At 56.7% G+C, this 27,619-nt stretch overlaps 2 protein-coding genes across 2 annotated transcripts; one reads left to right on the top strand and one right to left on the bottom strand.

Annotated features, from left to right (window-relative positions):
- Nucleotides 1-6,010: 6,010 nt before the first annotated feature.
- NR1D1 (nuclear receptor subfamily 1 group D member 1) lies at nt 6,011-13,111 on the top strand (the record flags this gene model as incomplete). Its single annotated transcript, XM_079724521.1, has 8 exons — nt 6,011-6,041; nt 8,776-9,114; nt 9,414-9,502; nt 9,600-9,744; nt 10,091-10,734; nt 11,026-11,211; nt 11,923-12,133; nt 12,787-13,111. The coding sequence occupies 8 exons, from the start codon at nt 6,011-6,013 to the stop codon at nt 12,984-12,986; spliced, it is 1,845 nt and encodes a 614-aa protein (XP_079580647.1). The 3' UTR covers nt 12,987-13,111.
- Nucleotides 13,112-16,641: 3,530 nt separating this feature from the next.
- Nucleotides 16,642-26,196, bottom strand: THRA (thyroid hormone receptor alpha; the record flags this gene model as incomplete). Its single annotated transcript, XM_079724535.1, has 8 exons — nt 16,642-16,892; nt 17,514-17,772; nt 18,332-18,478; nt 19,487-19,692; nt 20,315-20,462; nt 22,619-22,719; nt 23,268-23,335; nt 26,144-26,196. The coding sequence occupies 8 exons, from the start codon at nt 26,194-26,196 to the stop codon at nt 16,642-16,644; spliced, it is 1,233 nt and encodes a 410-aa protein (XP_079580661.1).
- Between the last annotated feature and the right edge of the window lie 1,423 nt (nt 26,197-27,619).

The raw sequence follows: 27,619 nt of genomic DNA, 5'->3' as shown, positions 1-27,619 counted from the left end.
CCGGGAGGAGGAAACTGTGCCAGAACGTGGGCACTCTGGAGCTTAGCTTTCTCCTGCCAAGGGCAATCCATGTCACCTCCCTGATCCTGTGATTTTGCTGGGATCCTGGGCTCAGAGAGGGGAACCCAAAGGAGGATTCCCCAAAGCATCTGCTGAGGAAGCACTGACCCAGGATGGTGGGTGGCTTTCAGAGGGCTGTTTTCAGAAATGCTCATCTCTCAAGCAGGTAAATGGGGAAGAAGGATGTTGTTTCCTTATGGCTTTTTTTTTAATATAAATTTACTTTATTATTTATTTTTGGCTGCATTGGGTCTTCGTTGCTGCATGCTGGCTTTCTCTAGTTGCAGAGAGGGGGGGCTATGCTTCGTTGCGGTGTGCGTGCTTCTCATTGCGGTGGCTTCTTTTGTCGCGGAGCACGGGCTCTAGGTGCGCGGGCTCTAGAGCACAGGCTCAGTAGTTGTGGCGCACGGGTTTAGTTGATCCGCGGCATGTGGGATCTTCCCGGACCAGGGCTCGAACCCGTGTCCCCTGCATTGGCAGGCGGATTCTTAACCACTGCGCCACCAGGGAAGTCCCTCCTTATGGCTTTTTATACAACTTGTGTCTGTCCTTGGTGGTCTTCCATACTCTCATTTAACCAATCCATTCTTTTTTATTTTTAATATTTTTAATTGAAACTTGTATTTGAAGTGTTAACGAGGAAGGAGAACTTTGGTTCACTGGAAAAGTCAATCGACTAAATGAATTATAAAGGTAAGCAAGTATGTGACAGGTCATTACTGGCAATGGACCCGTATTGATTGGTTCCTACCAAGGGGTCCATGTAGATGTGGTTCTCACCAAAGGGTCTGCATGCACAAGGCTCCCACAGGAGGGGGGCATCCATGCAGCCCCGATTCATGTGGCCCCCACCGAGGGTGCCTTGCAGCAAGATGGAGACCACACCACCCAACCAATCCTTTTTTTTTTTTTTTTTTTTTTTGGCTGCACCGCGCAGCTTGTGGGATCTTAGTTCCCCGACCAGGGCCCTGGCAGTGAAAGCACCAAGTCCTAACCACTGGACCGCCAGGGAATTCCCATTTTTTTCCCCAACCAATCCATTCTTGATACACCATGGCCCTTTAAGGGGCCCAGACCTATGGAAGGAAGCACCATGGCCCTTTAAGGGGCCCAGACCCATGTGTCCCTCTCCCTTCATCACCAGCTACATATCCCAGAGTCACGGGGTCAGAGAAGAGAGTTCGGATGCCTGCTTAAGTTACTCACTTCTGTAGCAATGTATGTGGAAGTTTGGTTTTTTGTGCGTTTGTTTGCACCCTAATCTGGCCCCCTTCTACCTAAGCAGAGGAGGGGAATGTAGGAGTGGGAGAGGGAGGAGTTTAAGGGAAGAAGAAATGAGGGTGGAGTTAGAGGTTCCGGGAAACTAAGGTACTTGTGGAGACAGGAGCAAGGGGTACTTCAGGCTTCCCCTTCGTGGTGACACACCTCATTTCCAGCACCATCGTTGCTTAGGAAACACCAGGATGAGCTTGCAGCTCAGACATTCCACCCAGAGTAATCATTCTCTCAAGCAATTAGAGAAAACCCGCGTGCAGCAACAAAGACCCAACGCGGCCAAAAATAAATAAATTTTAAAAATAAATAAACTAAGAATGAGACCTACAGCATAGGGCTGTCGTGGACATTCAATGAAATAATGTGTGTAACACACTTAGCCCAGTACCTGGCATACAGTTGGTACTTAATACATATTTATTACTTCCTTTCCTTGGAAAAAGGAGTAGTGAGGTAAAGATAGAATCTGAGACAAAACACATCCGTGGAACCCAGGCTTGGATCATACCTCACCCTCCCTTTTTCTATCACCTCCAGAGAAAAAATTAATTCGGACTTTAACCCTCCTACTTAATTCTCCTGAAATTCTCCCCAAGACATCAAAGCTTTTGGTGGGTTAGGGAAAGCTGGCTGGTCTTTCAGAGAACAGAAAAAGGATCGAGGAGGGCTGGGAATGAGTCTCTCCCAGGCACAGGGCTTGCTGCCTGGGTCTGGGGGCATTCCCAGCGTTTCTGCCCTGGGTCTGCATCACCTGGGCAGGCAGGTTATTTTCCTGGGGCAGTGGTTCGTTCCGTGAGAAAGGAGCAGGGAAGGAAGGCACCTACTGCAGGCTGACCTGGTTTCCAGCAAGGACCCACCCCAGTCAGTCCGTCAGTCAAGCAGTCAGCCCAAGATTTAGGCCACCCAGGATTTGCACAGGGTGTTGCCTTGTTACCCAGAGCACCCTACTGATGAGGAAAATAGGTCTTGGATCAAACACACACATCCACACACATTCTTGCCATTCACACTTACACACTCACACATGCAGTCTCTCGTTCATAATCCTATGGTCACACTCTGGCCAGAGCTTGGAGCTCTCACTCTCTTCTCTTCCTCTACCCTATCTCTGCTGTCCTCCCCAGACCAAAGAAATTCAAGAGAATTTAAGACATAGTTGGAAACATATACACACACACAGGATTCCGTCCGGCCCCTAAATGGTGAGGTCAGTCTAGAATCCCAGACTCTGAGGAATCTCAGCAGAAGTGTGGGCAACATGGAGCCAGGTGTGCTTTGCTGTGCTGGGTCTTGGATATGCATCCGTTCCCCATGGTTCTATCTGGGCACTGTTTATTAAGGGTCCAAGTTGTTCTTGGGCTGAATTTCGCTGTGGGAGAGATGGTGCGTGAGCATGCGCAGGTGTGTGTGTGTGTGTGTGTGTGTGTGTGTGTGTGTGTGTGTGTAGAGAAGTGAACTGGAATGTCCAGCTGGCAGGAGGGGTGGGAGGCCGTGCTGAGATACACCTGTTGTCTTAGGTCAAGGTTGAGGTCATAGAGAGGCCAAAGCTAGATTCTATTCCAGGTCCCCAAAGGCCAGACAACCCAGCCTTTTCTCCCTCCATTTGGTGGCTCTGAGTCCCATAGTCTCTGTCCTTCTCCCAGCAGCTGTTGACAGAGAGGAGCAGGATGGATAGACAGAAGCTTCTGGAGCCAAGGGAGAGTCCTGCCTCGTCATTGTTCTGTATCCTTCTCTCCAGTTGTAGAAGGAAGATCCCAAAGTTACTTCTTTGTCAGGGAGCAAAGGAGGGGCCCTATAGGAAGTGCAGAGGAAGGAGGGCCCAGAAGTAACCCCCCTCCTTTGCCTCCTCCCTCCCAGCCTCCGCCTTCGCCTTGCCTTCGTACCTCACACAGACTGCAAAACAACCCAGCTTCTTGCCAAGAGTCAGGCTGACTGCATTTCAGCTCTGGCTGCCTCTGCTTCCTCCTCCCTCTCACTGGCTGTTAACTCAGGGAGGGAGTCTTGACCCCTGCCCTCCCCGAACTGGGATAAACACCAGCAAGTAGAACAAGGGGTGGGCAGGGTGACCACAGCAGCAAGCAGAACTGTAGTTGCCAAACAGGGCAACTAAAGGGAGTGTGCTGACGGGGGTGCTGGGCTGGTGGGGAGCTAGAGGTCATACCAAGGTCCTTGATTTTGAGTCTAGCCCTGGCAGGTCCCTGGGCTTGGGCTCTGGCCCTGGCCCTGGCTCTGATGGAGACTCAGGAAGGGCGCAGAGAGCATGCAGCGCCGGACATGGCAGCTCACCTCCCAGTTTTCCCTCTGGAGCCCAGCAGGAGGAGGGAGAAGGGGTGGAGGCTGAGTTCAGAACCAAGTTTTCCTGAAAAGCCTCTTTCCTTGTTTGCCCTATAGCCCCTCCCAGGTCCTCCCACGCTCTGCTGCAGCTTCCCAGCTCTGGGCCAAGGGGCCAGGGCAGGCCAGGGAAGAGCCCACTGCCCTCTCTCTCCCACTGTTCTTGGGGGCAAGGGAACAAAACCAAAGCCCAGGCCATTCTAGGGAGCCCATGTGTCTTCCCCTGGGAGTCAGAGGGTCAGCGAGTGGTGAGGCCAGCTGCCCAGCCGCCTCCCCTTCAGTCATCTTCACAGTCCTCTCTGCTTACTTCCTCACCACCCAGCTTACTCCTTCCTTGGTGTCCACACGCCTCCTTTTCTTTACTTTTTCGGGAGCTGTTTCCAGGCATCCATCAGTGCTGTCCCAGGAGCTATCTGTGAACAAGTGGAGAAGGGCTTCCTGTGTAGAAAAAAAAAAAAAGACAACACAAAAACCCTCCCTAGGAGCAGTGGGACTGAGGAGGGACTAGCAGGAAGCAGCCGGTGGCCCAGGTTCACTTGGCTGCTTCGAGAGGCTCGCAGCTCTCCCCGCAACCCAAGTCCTCAAACAGAATAGACCTCGGGAAATACCTGGCAGCCCAGTGGTTAGGACTCCCAGCTCTCACTGCCGAAGGCCCGGGTTCAATCCCTGGTTGGGGAATCCCACAAGCCACACAGCGAGGCCAACCCCCCCCCCCCCAAAAAAAAAACAAACAGGATAGACCTTGACTGGAGACCCTTTTTCGCCAAGGGGGCAGAGTTGCTCCTCTGAAGGGAGATGCTGGCTGTTTCTAACCCCTGTTCAGCGTTCCACTTCCATGGCTGCCCACCTCCTTGATGGTGGTCAAATGAAACTAGCAATGGATGCCTGACCTTGGGCCAATCACTTCTTCTAAGACTCATTTTCCTCGTCAGTAAAGGAGGGAGGGTTGAGATGGCCTTTGTGTTCCCTTCTACCCTGAAGCACTGAGGGTGGGGATGGGGGTGTCACTCTGCCCCCAAGCCCTGCCTCACCTCTGGCCCCTTTAGGACTTCAAAGCACTTTCACCACGAAGTTCTCCTCCCCTGTCCTTTTTACTTCCTAGACAAAGGGAAATGACTCACCCCAAAGTCACCTTCAGTGGGTGGGGTGGTGTCATACACGCAAACAGGGAGTCCCCAGGGACATCCTCACCACGCCCCCCCATGGCAACTCCTTTCCCTAGGGGAGTAGAATGGAACAGGGGCCACATTTCCTTTCCATCTCAGGACTTGGCTCTGCAGCAGAAGTTCAGCTTAAGCTCCTGACCGAGGGGATATTCCTACTTGTCATCTCTCTCGTGTCACCAGTAACCTCAAGGCGAAGTCAGTCCTGCAATCACGTGAAGCCCTCACGTTTGCAAGGTTTGCAGAAAGGGGCTGTTAGCTTTGATCTCCCAGGGAGCGGCCAAGCTTGCCAGCCCGTCCCCGGGAATTCACATGCCTCTGCCATACAGGCTTTCCAAACACGCCACCCTGACACTCAGCGCACTCCACCCCACAAGGCTCTCAGCTCCTCCCCGGTTCCAGCAAGAGCTTTTGCGAGGCAGAAACGGGGAAATACAAGCAGTCCGCCCACTTTGCCAATGGACTACATATCCCGACAGCCTTGGCTTTACGCAGGCGCACGGAACTCAACGTGCCTGCTGCTGGAAAAGTGTGTCACTGGGGCACGAGGCGCTCCCTGGGATCACATGGTACCTGCTCCAGTGCCGCGTGCGGCCCGGGAACCCTGGGTTGCTGGCGCCTGCGCAGAGCCCTCTGTCCCAGAGAAAAAGGCTGGGGCAAAAGGCCGTTGAGATTGGCAGAGTGAAATACTGCTGCCGAGGGAACGTAGCAGGGCACACGTCTCGCTTCTTTGCGCCTGGGTGCCCCGTTTCTCCCATCACGTACTTACTTCCTGACTGCAACCTCTCTCCCTCTGGGACTTTTGCACCGGGAGCTCCAGATTCCCTACCCTGCAGCGCTGCGGAGCCTTCAGGCAGTGGCACCCCGGGCACTGCAGAGACCCGACCCTCCTTGCTACCTTCTAGCCAGAACTACTGCAGGCTGATTCCCTCCGCCCCCTTCCCCCACACTCTCTTGCTTTTCCCATGCAAAGCAGACCTCCGTTGCCTCAGCGTCCTACCCTTCTGCAGGGCTGCAGTCGGCCACCCCGAGACCTTGCTGCAGGGTGCCTAGGATCCTTATCGTGAGCTGCGGGGTCCACTCCCCGTCCTCGGTCAGTTCCCAGGGGGCGACAGCGGCAATTGTAATCTCCAGTTTGTGTCAAGGTCCAGTTTGAATGACCGCTGTCAGCTGGTGAAGACATGACGACCCTGGACTCCAACAACAACACAGGTACTAAGATTCCTTTGCTACCATCCTTCTTTCTCTGTCACTGTCTCCTCTCCTCCATCTACGCCTTTGTAAGGAACTTTGTAAGGGACTGGAGACTCCCTCGGCCTGGGGATTTGCTAGCGTGGTGGGGGCCATAGGCTGGGATTTCCAGAGCGGGTTGTTCGGCCTGGGAATGCGCCCGGAGGCGCCCCACCATCACCCCTCAGGGCCCCTCTCTTTAGCCTGAAGGACTCGGATCGCGGGGAAGGAGGAAATGGAGAGCGGGTACGTGTGGTGAGATGAACAGTTTACAGGAACTGGGAGTTTTGGAGCAGTGCCCCGAAACGCCCCCATCTGTCCACCCCCTGCAGCTGTGGCATGCCTGGACTTCTCGGAAGGAGGACCCCCTCCTTCCAATCTTCCTCTGCCCTTAGTTCCTGCAGGCTCGAGGGAACTCGAGAAGCAGTGGGGCGATCTGAGTTCCAGGCAGGAGGGGCTGGGGGAATGGGTCGGATCTCACTGGTGAATCCTCAGTAGGGAGCGGCACTTGAGGAGCCCCACGAGTGGTGCCCTGCCCCAGGAAGGACACCCAGAGCGGGGCCCGGCAGCCCGGAGCGCTCACATGGCTGCGGAGCCGGGCCCACGTGCTGCGTTTGTTTTCATTCTGCAGAAGCCGTGGCCGCCACCCCATTGGTGGTTGCCTCCCGGCCCCGTTACATAATGAGCTCCGCCCCCCGTTGCCCCGGCAACGCGTGTACCCTTCTCTCCTCCCCTTAGTAGTCCTGACCCAGCTGGCGTGAGGGGCCCAGCCCTAGACTGGGACCCCGGACGCCGAGGAGGGGTGGGACGGGGGGCGGGGCTGCTGCTCCCGATTGACGGGAAGCGGAGAGGGCGGAACCTCGGGTTCTGGGGTTCCTCGTTGGGGAGCCACGTGCAAGAGGCACACGTGGAGCCGGGACGTGAGGCCGGCTGAGGGCCCGGCTCCCGCCCCGCCCCGCCCCGCCCCGCCCCGCCGAGATCTGGGTGAAGCTGGGCTGACTCACCGCCCCCGCCTGCCTCCTTTTCCTGTCCGCCTGCCCGGACCCCTCCTCCTTCCCCATAACCAGATGCAGAGTAAGACAGAGCCATCCCTGACCTCTCGTGGCCTCATGTTTACACTCCTCAAGGGGACCTCACATCTAGCCACCCTTCTCCTCACTCTTTTCCTCTTTATTCTCCTTGCACCTACGTCACCGTACTGCCTTTAGACTCAGCTTCTCCACATTACAAATTCTTTCTGTTCCCCAAGCATCTCGTTTCTTAGTCCTGCAAACACTGTCTTACGCCTACTCCCACCAAACAAGAAGCAGTTTGTCTCCTAAGGGCTTCCCGCAAAACAACTACATCCCACAAACATAGCTGAAAGGATATTAAGTCTCTTTCATCTTTTTTTTTTTTTTTTTTTTCACAGAAAGGGAAACTGGGACCCAGAGAGGGGGAGTTGATTTCCTCTGGGTCACAAATCAAGTTGGTGGTGATAGATCCAGATCTAAAACTAGATTCTTTTGAGTGTGCCCCACACTTCCAGGTGGAAGTCTCTTCGGATGAGTCTTACTTCTCTTTGGGGGATGGCTGAACTGGGTCCGGTTCATTTACCACCAAATAAATATCCCATTCCCCCACCTCAGCCCTGAAACTGTAGGAGCTGATCTATTGTGCAATTATTTTACAGGGAACTCGGTTCACCCTGACCAACCTTGAGCTATTTTAGGGTTGCTCTGCCCAGCTTAGTGTGTGTCAGTGGGTGAGCAACACATGTGCCTCTGTAGACACGGTGGCATGCCCTGTGTCGGCTCACACGTGTCCTGGGATCCTCCCTCCTCCCACCCCATCCATGGCAGGCCGTGCGAGGTACTTGGCAAAGGTGTGGCAGGCAGGTCACCTTCTCCTGCTAATGCAATGGGAACACAGCCACCTGGTTGGCAATATAACTAGAGGGCCAAAGTCCCTGAATGGCCAGAGAGCCAAGGTCATTGTCACCAGGCAGAGAGATCCAAAAGGGGGAATTCCAAAGCCTTAGGCTGGACAGTTTGTCCTTCACTTCCAACTCCTGCAACTCATACTGTTAAGCTCTTCCTGGATTCAGGAATAGAGTCCACTCTGACTCTTGATCTTGGAGGCCAAGGGAACAGTACCTTTGGAGAATACGTCTTCCAGTTTTGAGGGAATGTGATTGTTTTGCTCTTGTAAGACCCGCACTCTCCTCACTGTTGGCTAGCTGCCCCTCAATGGTCTCATCTCTGGAATGGTCTTGGTATTAAAATCAGCAGCTGGTTTTTTTTTTTTTTTGAAGCCTGGGCATTATGAATGGTTTTCAGCTGCTCATCCCATCCCGAGGTCAGCTGCTGACAATTAAGTCATTAGCTGCGGTTGATATTCTAAAGGAAGGCATCCAGGGTGGGGGGTGGGGGGTTGGTACATATGTGAGATACTCAGAGCATCACAGAGGTCATGCCTCTAGAGAGGTACCTCACACGCCAGGCAGAAGCTGAATGTACCTGCCAAGAGTTGCGGTGGTTGGTTGGCCATGTCTGGTATGTGTTGGGGAGTTGCTTACTGTGGCTCTTCTGGGGACGCCAAGATTAGGTGTTTCACATGGTTAACTTCTGAGTATCCAGCAGTGTTTTGGGAGGCAGGTGAGGGATGGGCAGAGTGGTGACCTAGGACCAAAGATATATGGCGGTTGACACGCCTTTCCCTTGGGTTCTCCTGCCAGGTGGCGTCATCACCTACATCGGCTCCAGCAGCTCCTCCCCAAACCGCACCAGCCCCGAGTCCCTCTACAGTGACAGCTCGAATGGCAGCTTCCAGTCCCTGACCCAAGGCTGTCCCACCTACTTCCCACCATCACCCACTGGCTCCCTCACCCAGGACCCAGCTCGCTCCTTTGGGAGCACTCCACCCAGCTTGGGTGACGATGGTTCCCCTTCTTCTTCATCTTCCTCGTTGTCGTCATCCTCCTCCTTCTATAACGGGAGCCCCCCCAGGGGTCTACAAGTGGCCCTGGAAGACAGCAACCGAGTGTCCCCCAGCAAGAGCACCAGCAACATCACCAGTGAGTAAATTTCCAGCCGATTTGGGGGGAAGGGAAGGTGTCCAGGCTGAGGTGGGGAGTTGACATTCACGTGACACAGTTATTCCCAGGACCTACGCTGGCCTCAGGGATTTCTCCTAGAGTTGCATCAGCTGCTGTCAGCCCTGTCTGCTCATTCGAGTGCCCCCTAGATACTGAAGCTCGTCCTCAGTTTCCCCCCCCACCCCGTCCCCCCGCCCAATCTCCAGCTCAGAAAACCTCCAGCTCTCTGGCCACTCAGAAACCTGCCCTGTTCACCCACTGCCCCTCTCTTCCCGCAGAGCTGAATGGCATGGTGCTACTGTGTAAGGTGTGTGGAGACGTGGCCTCGGGCTTCCACTATGGCGTGCATGCCTGTGAGGGCTGCAAGGTGAGGCAGGGTGGGGGTAAGGGCAGGTGATCCTCTCCCACAGGACACATAGGCCTGGCCTAGACGGAGATGCTCACTAGCTGCCCCTGCTCCACAGGGCTTTTTCCGTCGGAGCATCCAGCAGAACATCCAGTACAAGAGGTGTCTGAAAAATGAGAACTGCTCCATCGTCCGCATCAATCGTAACCGCTGCCAGCAGTGTCGCTTCAAGAAGTGTCTCTCCGTGGGCATGTCTCGAGATGGTGAGGCAGCACCGTGCCCACGAGCTTCCCCTCCCCCTCCCCCTTTCTTCCACTCGGAAGTTTCTGAATTAATCCCTCCCTTAAAAAGGCCCAACACTAGGCATCTCATTTGCATAGGGGATGCCCACATTTCATTGGGTCTCAGGTAAACACACACGCCTTTCCCATTAGTCCCTCTGGTCACCTCTTACCGTAATTTCTACTTGGAAAACCCCCTCGATGGGTGTGGCCTTGTGGGTTTTATGTGGAACCCCAAGCCCTAAGGGGCTTTCCCTTTCAGGAGGAAGGAAGAGAAGCGTGTGAGTGTGTATTAGAACTTCCTGACACTGCTCTCATCCTGTCACAGCTGTGCGTTTTGGGCGCATCCCCAAACGAGAGAAGCAGCGGATGCTGGCTGAGATGCAGAGTGCCATGAACCTGGCCAACAACCAGCTAAGCAGCCAGTGCCCGCTGGAGACCCCGCCCACCCAGCACCCCACCCCAAGCCCCATGGGCCCCTCACCACCCCCAGCCCCTGCCCCCTCACCCTTGGTGGGCTTCTCCCAGTTCCCCCAACAGCTGACGCCTCCCCGATCCCCAAGTCCTGAGCCCACAGTGGAGGATGTAATATCCCAGGTAGCCCGGGCCCACCGAGAGATCTTCACCTACGCCCATGACAAGCTGGGCACCTCACCTGGCAACTTAAATGCCAACCATGCCTCGGGCAACCCTCCAGCCACCACCCCACATCACTGGGAAAGTCAGGGCTGCCCGCCTGCCCCCAATGACAACAACATCATGGCCGCCCAGCGTCATAATGAGGCCCTGAACAGTTTACGCCAGGCTCCCTCCTCTTACCCTCCCACCTGGCCCCCTGGCCCTGCCCATCACAGCTGCCACCAGCCAAACAGCAATGGGCACCATCTGTGCCCCACCCACGTGTACCCAGCCCCAGAAGGCGAAGCACCTGCCAACAGTCTGCGGCAGGGCAACTCCAAGAACGTTCTGCTGGTGAGGGCACCGTGGGTGAAGTGGGCAGGGGACTGGGGAGACTGGATTTAGCACAGGGCCGCTGGGTGTGCCTGAAGGCTAGGGGCAGGGAGGATGCTCAGCCCTGCAGGAAGGGCTCCGCCTGGGAATCCCTGAGCTCCACCTGGCACCTGATTGCTACTTTACCTGAAAGACCCATCCTCCGAGGCCACAACTCTAACCCGAGCAGAATCTGGGGCCCAGCACTGCTGGGGAGGCCTACCTGAGGCAGCCTCAGTGATACTCCCCTCCCCAAATTCTTTCCTCTTCCAGGCATGTCCCATGAACATGTACCCGCACGGACGCAGTGGGCGAACTGTGCAGGAGATCTGGGAGGATTTCTCCATGAGCTTCACGCCCGCTGTGAGGGAGGTGGTAGAGTTTGCCAAGCACATCCCTGGCTTCCGTGACCTTTCTCAGCACGACCAGGTCACCCTGCTTAAGGCTGGCACCTTTGAGGTGAGTGACCCTTTGTGCTCCCTGCTCTTGACCTTGGGAAGGATCCAGCAGAAAGGGTGTCTGGGGTGGGCAGGGGCTCTGAAACCTTACTCTTGACGGATGAAAGAAAGGGCAGAATCCCTTCCAGTCCTGCCTCCAGACGGCTGGGACTTCTGTCATCTCTCAGCTGGGGTCTAGTTACATCCTATTACCCTAAAATAACACTTTAGGGTACAGCGCTATTCCCGTTCTAGGCATGAGCAAATTCACTTTGGTGAAGTGCCTTGCCCAAGGTCACAGGGAGTGACAAGGTTGAGATCCAGATTCAGGCTGGATTCCAAAGCCAGTGGGATGTTCCCCATCCTAACACCTGGCACCGCCCCCACCCCATTGCTCACTCAGAAACTAGCCCCAGTCTTGACTGAGAAATCTAAGGCAGCACCAGTAACCCTTTCACAAAACTTTAGGGGAGGGCTTCCCTGGTGGCGCAGTGGTTGAGAGCCCGCTTGCCGATGCAGGGGACGCGGGTTCGTGCCCCGGTCCGGGAAGATCCCACATGCCGCGGAGCGGCTGGGCCCGTGAGCCGTGGCCGCTGAGCCTGCGCGTCCGGAGCCTGTGCTCCGCAACGGGAGAGGCCCGCGTACCGCAAAGAAAAAAAAAACCCAAAAAACTTTAGGGGCGACTTGGCAATTGCTCCTCCCATTCCACCCAGGATGACTGTCCCCACTTTAGGTGCTGATGGTACGCTTTGCGTCGCTGTTCAACGTGAAGGACCAGACAGTGATGTTTCTGAGCCGCACCACCTACAGCCTGCAGGAGCTCGGCGCTATGGGCATGGGAGACCTGCTCAACGCCATGTTCGACTTCAGCGAGAAGCTCAACTCCCTGGCGCTTACCGAGGAGGAGCTGGGCCTCTTCACCGCGGTGGTGCTCGTCTCAGCAGGTGGGTCGGGCTCTCGCCTGAGCCTGACCCCGGGAGGAGGCGGACGCAGTTCGGTTCAACACACCTTTTATGGAGTACCTACTCTAGGCCAGGCCCTGCACCCGGGCACTGGAGATACAGACATGATTCAGACACAGTCTAGCTCAGGAGACAGACTCATGCCCGACTAATTATAAAACAGTGAGATAAGTGTCACAGTAGAAGCATGAACCAAGGGCTTTGGAAGCACACACAACTATTTCTGCCTGGGGAGCTGGGGAAGGAGGTGACACTTGAGTGGGGCCTCAAAGGACAAGTAAAGAGACTGCCAGGCAGAGAGAGGGGGAAGGGCATCCCAGGCAGAGGGAACTACAGAACAAAACGCAAGGGAGCCTGGGCGTGTTTGGCCTGTTCGGGGAAGTAGAGCGGCCTGGTGGGGTGGGACGGGGGCCAGCCCTGCTGAGCCTGGGCTCCCAGGTCGCAGGCACCTCCTGCTCTTGGGTCGGAGGCCTAGGAGAGGGAGTCATGTTCCCCCTCCTCCTCCTTCCCCATCGGCCCTCTGAGGGGCTTCGGGGAGAGGCTGCATGGCCGCCGCCGCGTCCTCGCAGGCCTCCGGGTCCTCCTCGTCAGAGGAGCTCAGGGAGCCTGCCTCACTGCCGTCGTCTTCCCCACAGACCGCTCGGGCATGGAGAATTCCGCTTCGGTGGAGCAGCTCCAGGAGACGCTGCTGCGGGCTCTTCGGGCTCTGGTGCTGAAGAACCGGCCCTCGGAGACTTCCCGCTTCACCAAGCTGCTGCTCAAGCTGCCGGACCTGCGGACCCTGAACAACATGCATTCCGAGAAGCTGCTGTCCTTCCGGGTGGACGCCCAGTGACCCGCCCGGCCGGCCTTCCGCCGCTGCCCCCTTGTACAGAATCGAACTCTGCACTTCTCTCTCCTTTACGAGACGAAAAGGAAAAGCAAACCAGAATCTTATTTATATTGTTATAAAATATTCCAAGATGAGCCTCTGGCCCCCCGAGCCTTCTTGTAAATACCTGCCTCCCTCCCCCATCACTGAACTCCCCTGCCTCCCCCTATTTAAACCACTCTCTCCCCCCTCTTACTCTCTAGCCCCCCGATTTGTTCTATTCCTGTCTCAAATCCAGTAGTTCACAGCTGAGCTGGCTTCTGTGGTGTGTGCTCGTTCGGGGGGGGGGGGGGGGGGCGGGGCGGAAACGTGGCCAAGGCTGGGGGCACACCTCTCCACCTGGTCAGTTTGTGGGGTGGGTCCTCTGGCCAGCAGATGGGAGGATACAGGGAAACAGCACACAAGTCTAAGGGGGGGGGGTGCCCAAGGGGATTATTTTCATCATATATTTATTACATAAATATATAGTAAAATAGACGAGCAACAATTACCATAAAAATATCTTTCTTTAAAATCCTGACCCAGAACACAACGGGGTGAAAAATCGCACATAACAGACATACTGATTGTCAACGTGGGGCAGGAGTAGGAGCCCCCCAAGTCACCCCTGCTGGCCCCACCCCTCCCCGGGGAAGGGACCTACCTCCTTCCCTGTTTCTGGCCACAGCCCCCTCCCCCCACCCCAGCACCAGCTTCTCATACATTCAGTAGCGCCTGCAAGGAAGTGTCCCCCTCCTCCCACCCAGGAGTTCCCAGGGCAGGAATTGCTGTCCCCCTTATGGACGGTGTCTGTGTCACACGCCCTGCCCTCTCCCAGCCCTGTAGACCCGCCACCAGGGGAAGGGGTAGGGGCTCCTCCACCCCCACCCTCCCCAGGTCTGAGCAGGGAGGAGGCTGGATGAGGTATGTGTGTTATGAGTGGGGGAATACTGAGATGGAGAGGCGGGTGGTGGGGGCGGGGTAGTGGTCACGGCTCTGGCACCCCCTTGTCCTGGCCTGGCACCCTCCTCCCACCAACACTGCACCTGCTGCCCCACTGTGCCTGCCCTAGTGCCCCGGGCCAATACTGGGGGAGGCATGCTCAGCACCCACATCAAGGCCATCCCCCTCATTAGCACCAATGGCCCCCAGGAGAGGGCCCTGTCCCTCACTTCCAAAGCAGGGACTGGGACAGCTGCCTCTCTGGAGCAGGTGCGTGGCGCTCCTGAGCCCCCCCGGCTCCTCCCCCACCACGTGTACTTGCTCACGCATTCACACAGAGAAACGCACACATACACCCCCCGTCACTGAGAGTGGGGGGAGGGGGAGGGGTTACGGGGAGGAGTGGGGGATCACAGCTCATATGACTGGGGCCGGGGCGGGGGGATCCCCAAGTGCCTGTAAGAGGCCAAGCCTCCTGAAGGCCTTTTCTCCACCATGGGCATGGCTGAGAACGGGAACTGGAGGGGTGGACGTGGGGATGGAGGGATGGAGAGACGGCAGACAGGTCAGGAATTCCACTGGGCCCCCAGGGGGTGGGAGGAGGGTACAAGAGGGCCTCTCCATGGGACTGGAGTAATACAGGAATCAGTACCCCAGGAGAGAGAGAGGGTAGAGACGGACAAGGACAGCACGGGCAGCCCACGAGCCCAAGGCGGGCTGGGCAGGCACATGCACAGGTGATAGCAGATGCTCTTCTAGGCCCTCCAGCCCTGTCGGAACACCTGAACAGTGGGGGAAGGACATGCCCTGATGGGCAGCGTAGCATTGCCTTCCCGTGTGTGTGTGTGTGTGTGTGTGTGTGTGTGTGCGCGTGTGCACGCGCGCGCGCGCGCGCGTGTGAGAAGGGGGCTGTGGCAGGCTGAGGGTCAGGGTGGGGTGGCAGGTTCCCCACTGCTTAAGACATTCTTGCCCCAATAGTGCAAAGCGCAGGAAGCCCTGGCACCCCTCCCCCCGCCCCCTGCCCCATTCCCCATGGCTTCCGGGGGCATCTGTGTCCACCCATCCATCCCTGCCGACATGCAGCCCTGAGCCCAGGGCCCTCTGGTCTGCTCCGCCCCTCCCCCCTCCCCTCCCCGCACCCTCAGAGGGCTACCTCCTCCCTCCCTCTCTCCCCTGCGGAGCGGGCGGTAGCCAAAGGGAGGAGGAGGAGGGCAGCTCACCCAAGTGCAGACCAACAGAGCACTCCTCACCAGGAGGGTGGGAGGTGGCTCAAGCCAAAGTCCCTGAATTAGAGAAAAGAAGAGGGGAAAGGGGTTCCAGGGGCACAGGGGCGGCCGGCCTAAAGAGCTTCAAAGAAAAAAGGAGGAGCACCAACCACCCCCTCCCCCGGGGCTTCGACTAAGTGCCATTTATCTAAGCACCCCCATCCCGGTGCCTGCCTGCCCAGAGTCTGGGGTAGTGCATCGAGTGGAAGGGAGGAGGGCAGGGCTTCGAGAGAGCCCAGCAGACAGATGGCAACAGGGGCCCGAGGGGGTGGAGGCTCTGGGAGAAGCTCACGCACACCCCCCACCCCCCACCCCAGGGCAGCAGCATCTGGATCGTAGCTAATACTGCAGGATGTGAGGAGGGCGGGACCTTGAGCCACAGTTCTTCCTGTGTGGGTGCCACGATGCGGAAGGAGCTGGTGGGGGGCACAGGGAGCGGCCCCTGGGGCTGGGCACTTGAAAGGGGAGCTGTGCGGGCGGCAGGGCAGGCTGGTGAGGGGCCAGTTGGCATCCAGCGTGAGAGGTAGATGGAACTCAGCGGGCACGAGTGGCAGAGAGCAGAGGGAGTACTGGCGCGGGGGTGCCAAAGGGGCACAGAGGGGGGGGGGGCAAGGCAAGGGGGGGGTGGCCGGGACCCTGTTGTATTAAACTCACAGCTCTGATCGGCAGCCCTACCCCTGGGGACCCGGTGCGGGGGGCAGTTCTCTCTGATTTGGGGGGAGGAGGGGCAGCTCTCAAAGTGCTCGGGGGTGGGGGTGGGTCCTCCCCTCTGGCCAGCCTCAGTTAATAACTTAATATCATCTCTCTATCAATCGCTCGCTCGCTCTTTTTTTCTCTTTTTTCCCTCTGTCTAGTACTTCATTTATCCTCTCTCCGTGCCTGGTTTCCAAAGTGCAGTTAGAATGACTGTAATTTTTAACCTCCAGGGGAGGGGCCAAGCCGAGCCTTTCTTTGCACCCAGGCAGCTGGGGAAGCAGAGAGGCCCTTAGCCTGGAGGGGGAACCTAGGCCAAGAGACTGGGCGGGGGGCTCTCTCTTGCGTGTGTGTAGGGGGTGAGTTGAGGGCATCTTCCCCCATCCCCCATTCCTCCATCCCCTACGGTCGAGATGGCTTGTCCCCTCTTAGCTCCCCCTCCCTCTCCTACCTTCTCGGAGGACGGGGTCCTGGGGACTGCAGGACACGGTCCCCGCCGCCTCCCACACTGTCCTTTTCATAGCAAGTTCATTTGTTTGCCCTGCCCCAGGGCCGGAGGTTCTGAGGAGGGATGGGGCAATGCGGGGGGGGGGGGTGTGTGTGCGTGGGGGGAGCTGAATCTATCCACGGACGAGAGGGAGGAGAGAAGAGGTGTGGGGGTCTCCCTCGGCCCCCAGCTCTGCCCGTTCTCTCCAGGCTCCTCCCCACCAGCTCCGCACACCCTCTGGCCGCCTGAGGCTTTAGACTTCCTGATCCTCAAAGACCTCGAGGAAGAGTGGGGGGAAGAGTTCGGTGGGGCACTCGACTTTCATGTGGAGGAAGCGGCTGGCGTGGCAGGCCCCGATCATGCGGAGGTCAGTCACCTTCATCAGCAGCTTGGGCCAGAAGTGCGGAATGTTGTGTTTGCGGTGGTTGACGTAGTGCTCGAACGCCAGCAGGTACGCCTCCTGACTCTTCTCGATCTTGTCCACACACAGCAGGCCCGAGCGGTCTGCGGGGAAGGAGGCGCAGGCGGGTGAGTGGGCGGAGGGGGGCAGAGGCGGAGAGGCTGGGGGAGAGGGAAGAAAGACACGCCCTGGGCAAGCGGAGGGGCAACCGCAGGGCAGAGGGAGGGGCCCAGGGGTGGAGGGGCAGGTAAAGGGGACAGAGGGCAAGAGGTGGGCCTGGCAGGAGAGGAGGCCTGGAGGCAGGGCAGGACTAGCGGGCAGAGAGATGGGGTGGGGAGAGCAGTCCAGAGGGAAGTCGGGGGCAAGAAAGGGGGACTGAGAACACAGGAGGGATCGGGGGGAGAAGGTGGATGGGCACAGAGTAGGGGACGGGGAACAAAGGGGTCTGGGGGGGACCGAGAGCAGCTGGGGGCAGCGAGAACAAACGAAGCCAGGACAGGAGCAGAGGAGGGACCGGGAGGTAAGAGATGGGCCTGGATATCAGAACGGAGGGCGGATGGGTGCCAGGGCGGGGGACCGGGGACCAAGGGTGGGCCTGGGGACAGAGAGGTAGCTTTGTGGAGCAGAGAGACCATGGGGTTAAAGAAGGAGCGTGACAGGCCCAGGGCCCAGCCAAACTCTGGGCCCCTGGAAGCTCCCGAGCCCTCCCAGCCAGGCCTCGGTACCTGTTGACATTAGCAGCACAGCCTGCAGCAGAGCCACTTCCGTGTCATCCAAGTTAAAGGCAGAGAGTGACTTGCCCAGTTCAAAGATGGCATCGGAGACGACACCCAGGCCGCCATTCTTGAGCTGCTCCCGCTTGACAGCCATCTCCCCGCTCAGGGTCAGGGTGTCGCTCTCGGGGTCATAGCGGACAGCCGCCCGCAGGGACATGATCTCCATGCAGCACCCCTTCAGGAGGATGATCTGGTCTTCGCAAGGCAGCTGCGGAACCACAGGGATGCTCAGCAGGCCCCTCCCCAAAAGCACCCCCTCCCGCGGGTGCCCCCTGGGAGCCGCAAGGCCACCACCGGCCAGGAACGTGTGCTCTGAACAGCTCGCTTGCAATGAGCGATGGACCTGCCCTGTTTCATTAAGCCTCCCAGCTATGCCTCTGAGTTAGGTCCCGTCAGTACCTCCCCGCCCACCGCAGACGAGCAAAGGGAGGTACAGGGAGTCAGGCCACGTAGGGCAGCCTGTTCCCAGAGTTAGTGCTCTTTAAAGTAAGGAGAAATTCCAGAGTCAGGATGGCTGCGTAGACTTCGGGGCAGACAGGAAGGGACGGGCTGGGGAGGCTGGGCCCGTGGAGCCTGTTGGTTCTTTAGGGATCAGCTCACCCTGTGCGTGTGTGTGCATGTGTGTGTGTTGGGTGTGTTGACCTACAGGAATTGCTCCCCATCCAGAGAGCTTCGGATGAGCACAGACTGGGACTGGGTGACCTGGGGAGCAGCCCGAGGTCTCCCTCCAGCGTGGCACCGTGTCTCTCCTCCCATCTGCCACTCACCTCAGAGAACATGGGCAGTTTTTTGGCAAAGTCCACCACGCGGGTGATGGCCGGGGTGATGATCTTGGTAAACTCGCTGAAGGCCTCAAGGTCCACCTTGTCTCCGTCCGGCATGGAGACGATGGGTGACTGGCCAATGTCATCCGGCTAGAGGGAGAGATGGGGGTCAGCTGGGGCTGCAGACCCCTTTCAACCTCTCACCGAGGCTCCCTGCCCACCAGGGGGAGCTCCAAGGCAGCTTGGGGAGGCGGGGCCCCTAGCACCTGGGGACAGCTGTGTCCCAACCCAGGCCTAAAGCTTCTCCCACCTTGGGGCAGAGGATACACCAGCGCCAGAGCTCCAAGTTGGCTAATAATCACAAGGATCATAATAGCAGTAGAGGTAATGTCATAACAACAGAAGCTAGATTTACTGAATATTTAACATGTAACTAGGCATTAAGCCATGTGTTTTACACATACTATCTCATTTAATCCTCACCACGACTTATCACCATTAGTTGATGTTATACTTATCATCATTCCACAGATGAGGAAACTGAGACAGACTGCAGCTAAGTAATAAGCCCAAGGTCATGTGGCTAGTGAGTGGTAGAACCAGGATTTGAACCCGGGCAGTCTGATCCCCGACAAGTTACACACACACATGCTTGGTATCAGAGCCGGTGCTCCTAAGAGCGTACTGTTCCACACGCTGACACACTCCACCAGGAGTTTTCTGCCTTCCCCACCATACACAATCAACTATCCATCTCCTCCCAAGCTGACCATTTACTTGGCACTCCGTTTTGCCAGGGCCTAAAACAATGCCCAGCAACCAAGAGGTACCCCAAAATACTGTTCCATGACTGTGTCCTCACCCTTCCTCCCGGTCACTGTGGGCAGGAAAAAGAGGAGAGCTCACCTCCGTTCACTGGAAATTCCATGAGGAGGGCAAGGCCCTGCCCTCATGGAGCTCCCAGTCAGATGGAAAAGGCAGGACCCTGATAGCAGCGACACATACACAGGTGTACGAATCAGCACTGTCAAGTTGCGGAGACTATCAGCCTTGGGTCAGACTAAACTAAGGCGGCTTTCTAGAGGAGGCAAGACTCTGAGTTCACTCTCCTCTCCTGGCTACCTGGCTGCCGCTCCCCCGCGCTCCCTCTCTCCTTACCAGGAATTTCCGCCTCTGTTTCCAATGGCTGCCCTGGGCATTTGTGCTGCGATGGGCCTCCGTGGCAACGTGGATCAGGTCCCACTCTTCGGGAGTGGGCTCTGGTCGCTGCTGCAGTGATCGGATCATCTCCTCCTTCCGTCGCCGCTCCCGGTTCTGCTCAATCAGCTTGCGTTTGGCCACCCGCTTCGAATCATCTAGGACCACTGTCAACAACAGACAGACGCGATGCCCTTTGCATGGCACACTCCGTAACCCACTCAGAAACTACTCTTCCCGGTAGGCCAAGAGAGGCTAGGTGACTTCCCAAATCACCTAGCAGTCGGGTGGCACAACCTGGATCCTGAATGATCACTGGGACCACATCAGTGCCAATTCGGGCTGACCCAGAGGAATACCAGGTTCTGATCTAAAGGGTTATGGTGACAGTAGTTACTAGAAGACTGTGCCATCCAATCCCTAGCTAATGAAAAATGCCCTCTCTCACCCAGAAGTGGGGTGCCTCCTCTAGTAGTCAGAGACACCGTGCTCTGGGGGGGGGGGGGGGGGTGGGTACTCAGGACTTATTTCTACCCAACAACTCTAAGGCCCTGGAGTGGTGAAAGGCAGGTAGGCACTGGGGCCCATGCCCAGAGCCCAGAGAGGGATCCTGTTTCCTTTTCTTCAGGGATGAGGGCAGCAGGGACCAAGATTCTGAACATTCATTCTGCCACCAGCCTGACCCAGACTGTCCCTCTGCCCTGTGGGTACCTGGAAGGGAGCTGCCATGTCTGAACGCACCCCCCCACACACAGCTGCCTGGCCCGCTTCCCCAACCCATCCCCTTACAGTCCATGGCCATGCCCACAGCGATGCACTTCTTGAAGCGGCACAGCTGGCACTGATTGCGGGTGATCTTGTCAATGACACAACAGCTGTCATATTTGCACGAGTAGGTGGGGTGGAGGTTCTTCTGGATTGTGCGGCGAAAGAAGCCCTGGAGGTGGGGGGAGGGCAGGGAGACGGAGCACGTTGTGAGCACAGTCCTCCCTTCCTGAATCAACCGTGCAGTTCTCTGGGGTGGGGGTGGGGGGCGGGCTGGGGAACTAGTGAGGGAACCTGGCATCCTCTCGACACAGCAAGCCCAGCATCACTGGGCTCTGCCAGGACTTAGACATACACATCCTCAGCCCCCCAGCTGCCTAGGGGCCGGGGTACATGGGTAGTGGTGGTGGATGGTGACCACAGTTAGGAGATTTGAGCCTGGGATGGTGTGAGGTGCTAAGAGGCCTGAAGGAATAGCCGCTTTGGACGCCAATTAATACCTGATTTTCCATCTTGTTAAACGACTCTAAAAACAACCCTGGCCCCAAAACCATTCTCATACATGCTGCCTGTTGCCCATGCAGGTGGAATTCATGAAATGGGGGGCGGGAGGTCAAAAGGTCAAGAAAAGGCATTGGGTATGAACCCTACTAGCATGAAGGGAATATTTTCAATTTTATATAGAGAATTTAGTCTTTGCTTTAAAGGAAAAACCTCAAGACTCAAGATGGCAGTAATAATATGAAGAGCTGATGTCTGTTGCATACTTACTATGTGTCGGGCACTTATAAGCCTTTTATTTCCTGTATCATCACATTTAACACTCATGTCAACCCCATGAGGTAGGAAATGTTATTTATTATCTCCATTTTGCCAACTAAGAAACTGCAGCTTGGAGAGATTAAGTACTTTGCTCAAAGTCATATGGCTAAAAGGGCAGCAGAGACTCAGAACTGGACCTGAGGTATAAGACACAAGGTCTGAGCTCTCAGATTTTAGGGTGCAATTAAAATCACCTTGGGTAGCCATCAAAAATACAGACTCTCGGGCTTCCCTGGTGGCGCAGTGGTTGTGAGTCCGCCTGCCGATGCAGGGGACACGGGTTCGTGCCCCGGTCCGGGAGGATCCCACGTGCCGCGGAGCGGCTGGGCCCGTGAGCCGTGGCCGCTGAGCCTGCACGTCCGGAGCCTGTGCTCCGCAGCGGGAGAGGCCGCGGTGGTGAGAGGCCCGCGTACCGCAAAAAACAAACAAACAAACAAACAAACAAACAAACAAAAAAAAAACAGACTCTTGGGCCTCACGCTAGACCTACAACACCAGGCTGTCTAGGAGTGGAAAGGCATCCCTGTCCTTTCGGGATGCCCCGCTGGGACTCAGATGTCCTTGAGGGTGAGGTTCCTTGTTCTATATTACACTGCTGGCATTGCTTGCAGGAAGACTGCTAGGGGACTCTATATCCCTGGTGGTCTTGGTCTGATCGACACCAGGAAAGAGAGGAACCTGAAGCCCTGACATATTCTTAAAGCTTTCTGTTTCTTGAAAGGTCCTACATTGTCAGGAAGTGATGATCCTGGGAAAACCATGTAGGCTGAAATGTCCAAAGTGAGATCTAATTAAGCCTCCCCAAGTCATAGATGCCCTCTGCCCAGGGAGACTCTGCCATCCTCTTCTCTGGGCTCTGCCATGCCCCCCAGCACTGGTTCTCACCCTTTCAGGTGCAGTGGAAGCAATCCAAGGCAGATTCCACCACAAAACATTCTGATTGAGTAGGGCTGGGATGAGGCCTTGGGATCTGCACTTAACAAGTACTGCAGGTGGTCCAGGAACTACATTTTGAGAAACACTGATGTTGTTTAGCTGATGTCAGTCTTTCTCTGGTAGGCTGTGAGCAACTTGAGGGAAGGGCACATACTGCACATCTCACACTTAATACACTGAATGGATGGATGAAAGCAGACATTGATTGAGCGCTTCTTTTGTACTTGGCACTGTTTTAAGTACTCTATGTGCATTATCTCATTTTATTCTTCTAGCAACTCTATGAAGTAGGTAGTATGTTTGTCCCCATTTTATAGATGAAGAAACTGAGGCTCAGAGAGATTAGGCATCTTACCTATGAGTGGCAGAGCAGGGATTATGAATGAACAAATGAATGAATGAATAAGAGAAGAGAAATGAGGATATAACAGGTGGGCTTTAGCTTACATGTTTCTAGAGCTGTCTGTTGTGCCAGGTGCTGAGGGACTTAAAGGGAATGTGATGGCGGCGGGGCGGGGGCGGGGGGGCGCTCAGGTGGTGGGGGAGGGGCAGGAGCTGGCTGGTCCATACCTTGCAGCCCTCACAAGTGATGCAGCGGTAGTGATAACCGGTTGCCTTGTCCCCACACACGACACACTGCTCGTCTTTGTCCAGGTAACTAGGGATATACCCTGGGAGGGAGGAAGGGAGGCAGGCAGGCAGGCATGGCTTGGGTCCCCAGCAGAGAGGCTCCTACACTTTCTCCATCCCCCAGCTTTTCCTTCCTGGCCCATGCCCTAGCCCAACCTCCCTGAAGGGTTCTCTGTCTCCAGGTATGATCCTGGAGACACATCAGAGGTCACCTTGTCCGTCCCCTTCCCTAAGAATATGGAGACTCCAGTTCTTCTGACTGCCCCATTCAGGGCTTTTCTCTTGCTGCATGCCAGGGCAGGGGATACGGGAGAAGGAGAAGCAAATGTCAGAGCAGCTCATCTTGGGGACCTCGGGCAAGGGGGTTATGGGGGAAGGGAAGAGGCCCTTCCTGACCTAATCCATCCTCAAAGGCTGGAGCGTGCCCCACATCACCCCTCTCACCCCAGACAAGTCCATCCCACGCTCTCCAGGAGGTTCTCCCCATGGGACACAGGAACTGCTGGTATAGGCGCAGGCCCTGGAAGTGTCCGGGCCTGGCTCTGTCGGGTTGAGGGTGGGAAGGAAGGGAACACGCAGCCAGGCTCACCTGACATGCTGGGTTTCAGGGAACATTGGCCGTTCTTTCTTTTTCGCTTTCCATCTGGTGACCTGGCACTGGATGGGGGCAAAGTGGGCCGAATCAGAGAGCAGTCCTTGGGCAGCCCCCCTTCTCATCCAATAGGCTGAAGTCATCCCCCAGGCCTGACTCCCTCCTTCTTGTGTCCTCATCCTACCTCCCACCCCCAGGTCAACTGACAAAACTGAGAAGGGTCCAGCTATCTGGAAGCTTTGGGGAGAGAGATAAAGGGCTTGGCTGGGGCACAAGCATGTTCTAGGGCCCCAACATACACGCACACACACACGAGCACGCCCATAATCTATAAGATAGCCACATATTTAAGCCTTCAGTACATGACACATACGCAGAAAGAATCTTTAGGACGTGCTTAAAGCTATATAACCTGTAGAATACACACAAATATGTGCAACATAAGACCAGCACGCACGAACGACTATGCTGCCTTCAGTATAAACCCAAGCACGGTAAATAAGCAGCAGGCTCTACAATCTATATCCATGCAACTTTCAAGGCTTTCTCAAATGTGTTATATGACCTCTAGGATATGCCCACATGTTACACAACCCTCTAGACGGGCACCTAATAATACCATGCCCCTCCCCCCAGTGAACATGTGACTTGATTTCCAGGTCATACACACACGCTAAATAACCACAGTGGGACTTCCCTGGTGGCGCAGTGGTTAGAAGTCCGCCTGCCAACGCAGGGGACACGGGTTCGAGCTCTGGTCCGGGAAGATCTCACATGCCGTGGAGCAACTAAGCCCGTGCACCACAACTACTGAGCCTGCGCTCTAGAGCCCGCGAGCCACAACTACGGAAGCCCGCGTGCCTGCCACAGCTACTGAGCCCACATGCCGCAACTACTGAGCCCGCGTGCTACAACTACTGAAGCCCACGCGCCTAGAGCCCGTGCTCTGCAACAAGAGAAGCCACCGCAATGAGAAGTCCACGCACCGCGACGAAGAGTAGCCCCCGCTCGCCACAACTAGAGAAAGCCCACGTGCAGCAACGAAGACCCAACACCAGCCAAAAATTAAAAAATAAAAATAAAAATAAAATAAATAACCACAGTGGACCACTAGAACCTAGACCCAAGAATATGAGAAAAGGATGGGACTCCCAGAGCCGCCCAGTCCATGGCCTCCCTTTAACAGAGCAGCAAACCTAGGCCCCCCTTGTGCCTGGTGACACTGTGGCTGGAGTCAGAGCCAGGACACGGACGCTGGGCCCCTCCAAGCAAGGTATTATAACCCTCAGCCACTGCACACATATGTTGCCAGCCTCTCCACATACATGTTACATAACCTCGGCACACACAGGTTACATAAGCTTTCTACATGCATGCACGGATTGTATAACCTCCCACACCCACCCTGTGTGTGGCATGTTGCAGGGTCCTCCCCCCACCCCACACCCGCCTGGGGCCTGATGCGGCTCCCAACACACTGACACAGTGACCTTGGCCAGGGTCACAGCCACAGACAACTCTGTGTTCCACACGCCCTGGGGATTACCCCCGTCTGATGTCTACAACAGTTCGAGGGTCGGATCTCCCTCCTGCCTCTGGAGGGGTGGGTGTGGGGGGAACTCCCAGGCCACCTAGGCCCCAGTTGAGCTGGCAGTCTTCAGCAATTAACTAGACTCACAGCCTCTGGGTGCAGTCCCAGGAACAGCCACAAGGTGGCGCAGGGACATGGGGGAGGGGAGGCAGACAGGGGAGGGGCTGCAGTCCTGGGGGACCAGGAACTGGCATTCCCGCCTTTCTCAGAGTTAGCAGCAGACTTTCCCAGATCCACAGAAGTCTGGGCAGGGAGGTACAGAGGCTGTAAGTGAGAGCTACGCAATGACAGGCTAAATCTTTTTCAGAGCCCCCTGGGGTGGGGATTGGCGGGGGAGGGAATACCCCCACTGCCCTACCCAGCTGCCAGCCCCATCCACTTCCTCTACCCCTCCAGGGACCCAGTCTTGGGCCCCAGGGCTTTGCTGGGCCAGGCCTCCGGCCTCCTGGCTCAGGATCTGGTCTCCTAGGCAACGGCCACACTACTCCCCAGAGCACCCCCTCCCCCACCCTCTCTCTGGCCATAGGCACAGGCTGTACCCAGCTCCCAGGGCACCACGCCAACTGAGACTGAGCTCTGTGCCACTTGGAGCCGACGGGAGAAGCAGAGACCCTCTGGGCTCCTGAAGCACAATGCAGATCATAGGTAACTCATCCCTAGTTGTGTGTGCAGGGCTGATGCCTCCTCCACGTGGGAGCAAAACCTTCATAGCTGGCATTCACTTTCACTTCCTGGGAGGAGCCCCATGGCAATGCCCGCCCTTGCCCATGAACAAGGAAGAGCTTGTGAGGCTCCCAATAGGTTCCAAATATAAGCGTGAGCTGTGACCAACAGCTACTGGTGCATGTGCCCTGAAATGTCATGTCACATGCACCATGGCTTCTGGACCACACGCTGGTGGTCAGAAGTGAACAAGCTGGCAGGGAGAGGAGGGAAATGGCAAGGCTTGGATTCCACATGCTCAGGTGAGGGTGGCTGAGGGGACACTGGGGGGCATTTGAGACTCCCAGCACTGTCAAGGGAGGGGCCACGTGCCTGCTGCCTGTAATTACTCTGCTCTGCATCACCTCCCCCTTTCAAAATGGGCATCTTTCCACTGGGGTGCCTAATTCCCTGCCGCATGGGAACATGACCTCATCTCCTGGGCAAAGGTAGGCAGCAGGCTTGTTGGCCTCATGCCCGTCCCCCCCAGAGGTGCTTAAAGCTCCACTCTCTCAGGCCCAGCCAGGTGACCCTTCCTGTCGCCTAGGAGTTGGCACGACCTAGTTGCCAGACCCATTACCTGTTCTCCTCTGGGTCTGACCCACACTCCACCTTGCTTGGCTTCTGTTCCATTCACTTTAATTCCATCCAGGATGCCCTCCAGCACGCCAAGAGACTGGGGTGGGCACACTGGCCCCCCCGGCACGCCCACAGGCCGCCCACCCCCCGCCACCCAGGCCCTAGGGCCCAGCACCCATGGTGCCCGCCTCAGCACTTGGCCTTTCACACCATGCCCTGCGCCCCAAGGGGGGCGGGCGGTGAGAGGGGCCAGGGAGTGGCAGGTAGTGGGGTTGGGGGGGAAGCCGGGTCTGTGGGGGGGTCCTGGGCTGGGGGAGTAGCTTCGGAATCTTGTCCTGTCCGGAGGTCCCTGCAGAGAGAGGAAAGAGGCAGGGATAAGGTGGCGCCATGGTGGGGCTAGGTGAATAGGATTCCTTTGGTGCCAACATTTTGGGGCTCATAACGAGATGGTGGTAGTCATGGAGGGCAGGCACAGGGAGAGGACCGGGACAACCCTTCAGATCAACAGACAGCAGGCAAGACTGGAGATCCACATCCTGATCCCCAGACATGGAAAGGGTTGGAGGGAAAGAATGAGGTCATCCCTGTACCTTGTCTCAGTTCCTCACATTCAGTCAAGCGCCTGGCCCTCAATATGGGTCTATTAACCATCAGCTATTGTTACCACCCCCCAGTTTCCCTAAAACTCATCAGTGTTACAGGGCAAGAGGCCACCAGAGATAGCAGCTTCAGCCCAGGCATGGGGGGTACTGGTGAAGGAAGTGTGGTTTGTGGGGGCAGCACGCAGGGATCCTGAGTGCCCACATGGGTGCCTTCATGGAGAGGGACATTGCAAATAGGAGGGAGACGACCTCCCCGGCTGCTGGCTCAGTTACGACTCCCCAGTCCCGGCCCCCCAAGGAGCTTCCCATACAAGGTCCCGAATCACACTTCGCAGTCTGAGGACCAGACTTCCCAGTTGGTTTCGCTGAGCTGCCACCCACCAGGACGGCAAGAGGAGGGGAAAGGAAACTAACCCGCGTTAATGGAATAGAGAATATAGGCCCTAGGGTATCAGAACTGCACAGGTGAGGAAACAAAGCCTCAGAAAGCTTGATCATTCACTCGAGTTGGCACAGCTAGTAAGCAGCCTGCCTCCAATGCTTGCCTTGTCCTGCTACCTGGGGGCCAGGGCAGTGCCAACCTGGGCCAACCATTCCCCCCACGCTGCTCCGCTGACCCCAGACTGCAGACCCGAGGCTCCGTGTCTGCACACACAAGGCAGGTGTGGGCACGTGAGAGGGGACAAAAGGTGCAGCTCTCCGCACACAACCTCCATCGAGTGGCTGCTGCACCAGAGCCCTTGCCCCTGGGCCCCCCGGCCCCACCCCCAGGAACTGATAAGGAGCCAGGGTGGGAGGGGAAAGGAGAGATAAGTCAGGCCATTGGGCAGGGTAGGACAGGGCTGGACCACGGGACAGGGCCTCTGCGCTCAGGC

This window comes from Hyperoodon ampullatus, assembly GCF_949752795.1.
Source record: "Hyperoodon ampullatus genome assembly, chromosome: 19".
NCBI classification, from domain to species: domain Eukaryota; kingdom Metazoa; phylum Chordata; class Mammalia; order Artiodactyla; family Ziphiidae; genus Hyperoodon; species Hyperoodon ampullatus.
Note: the sequence above shows the minus strand (reverse complement) of the source record. Positions and strands in the feature narration are given on the sequence as shown.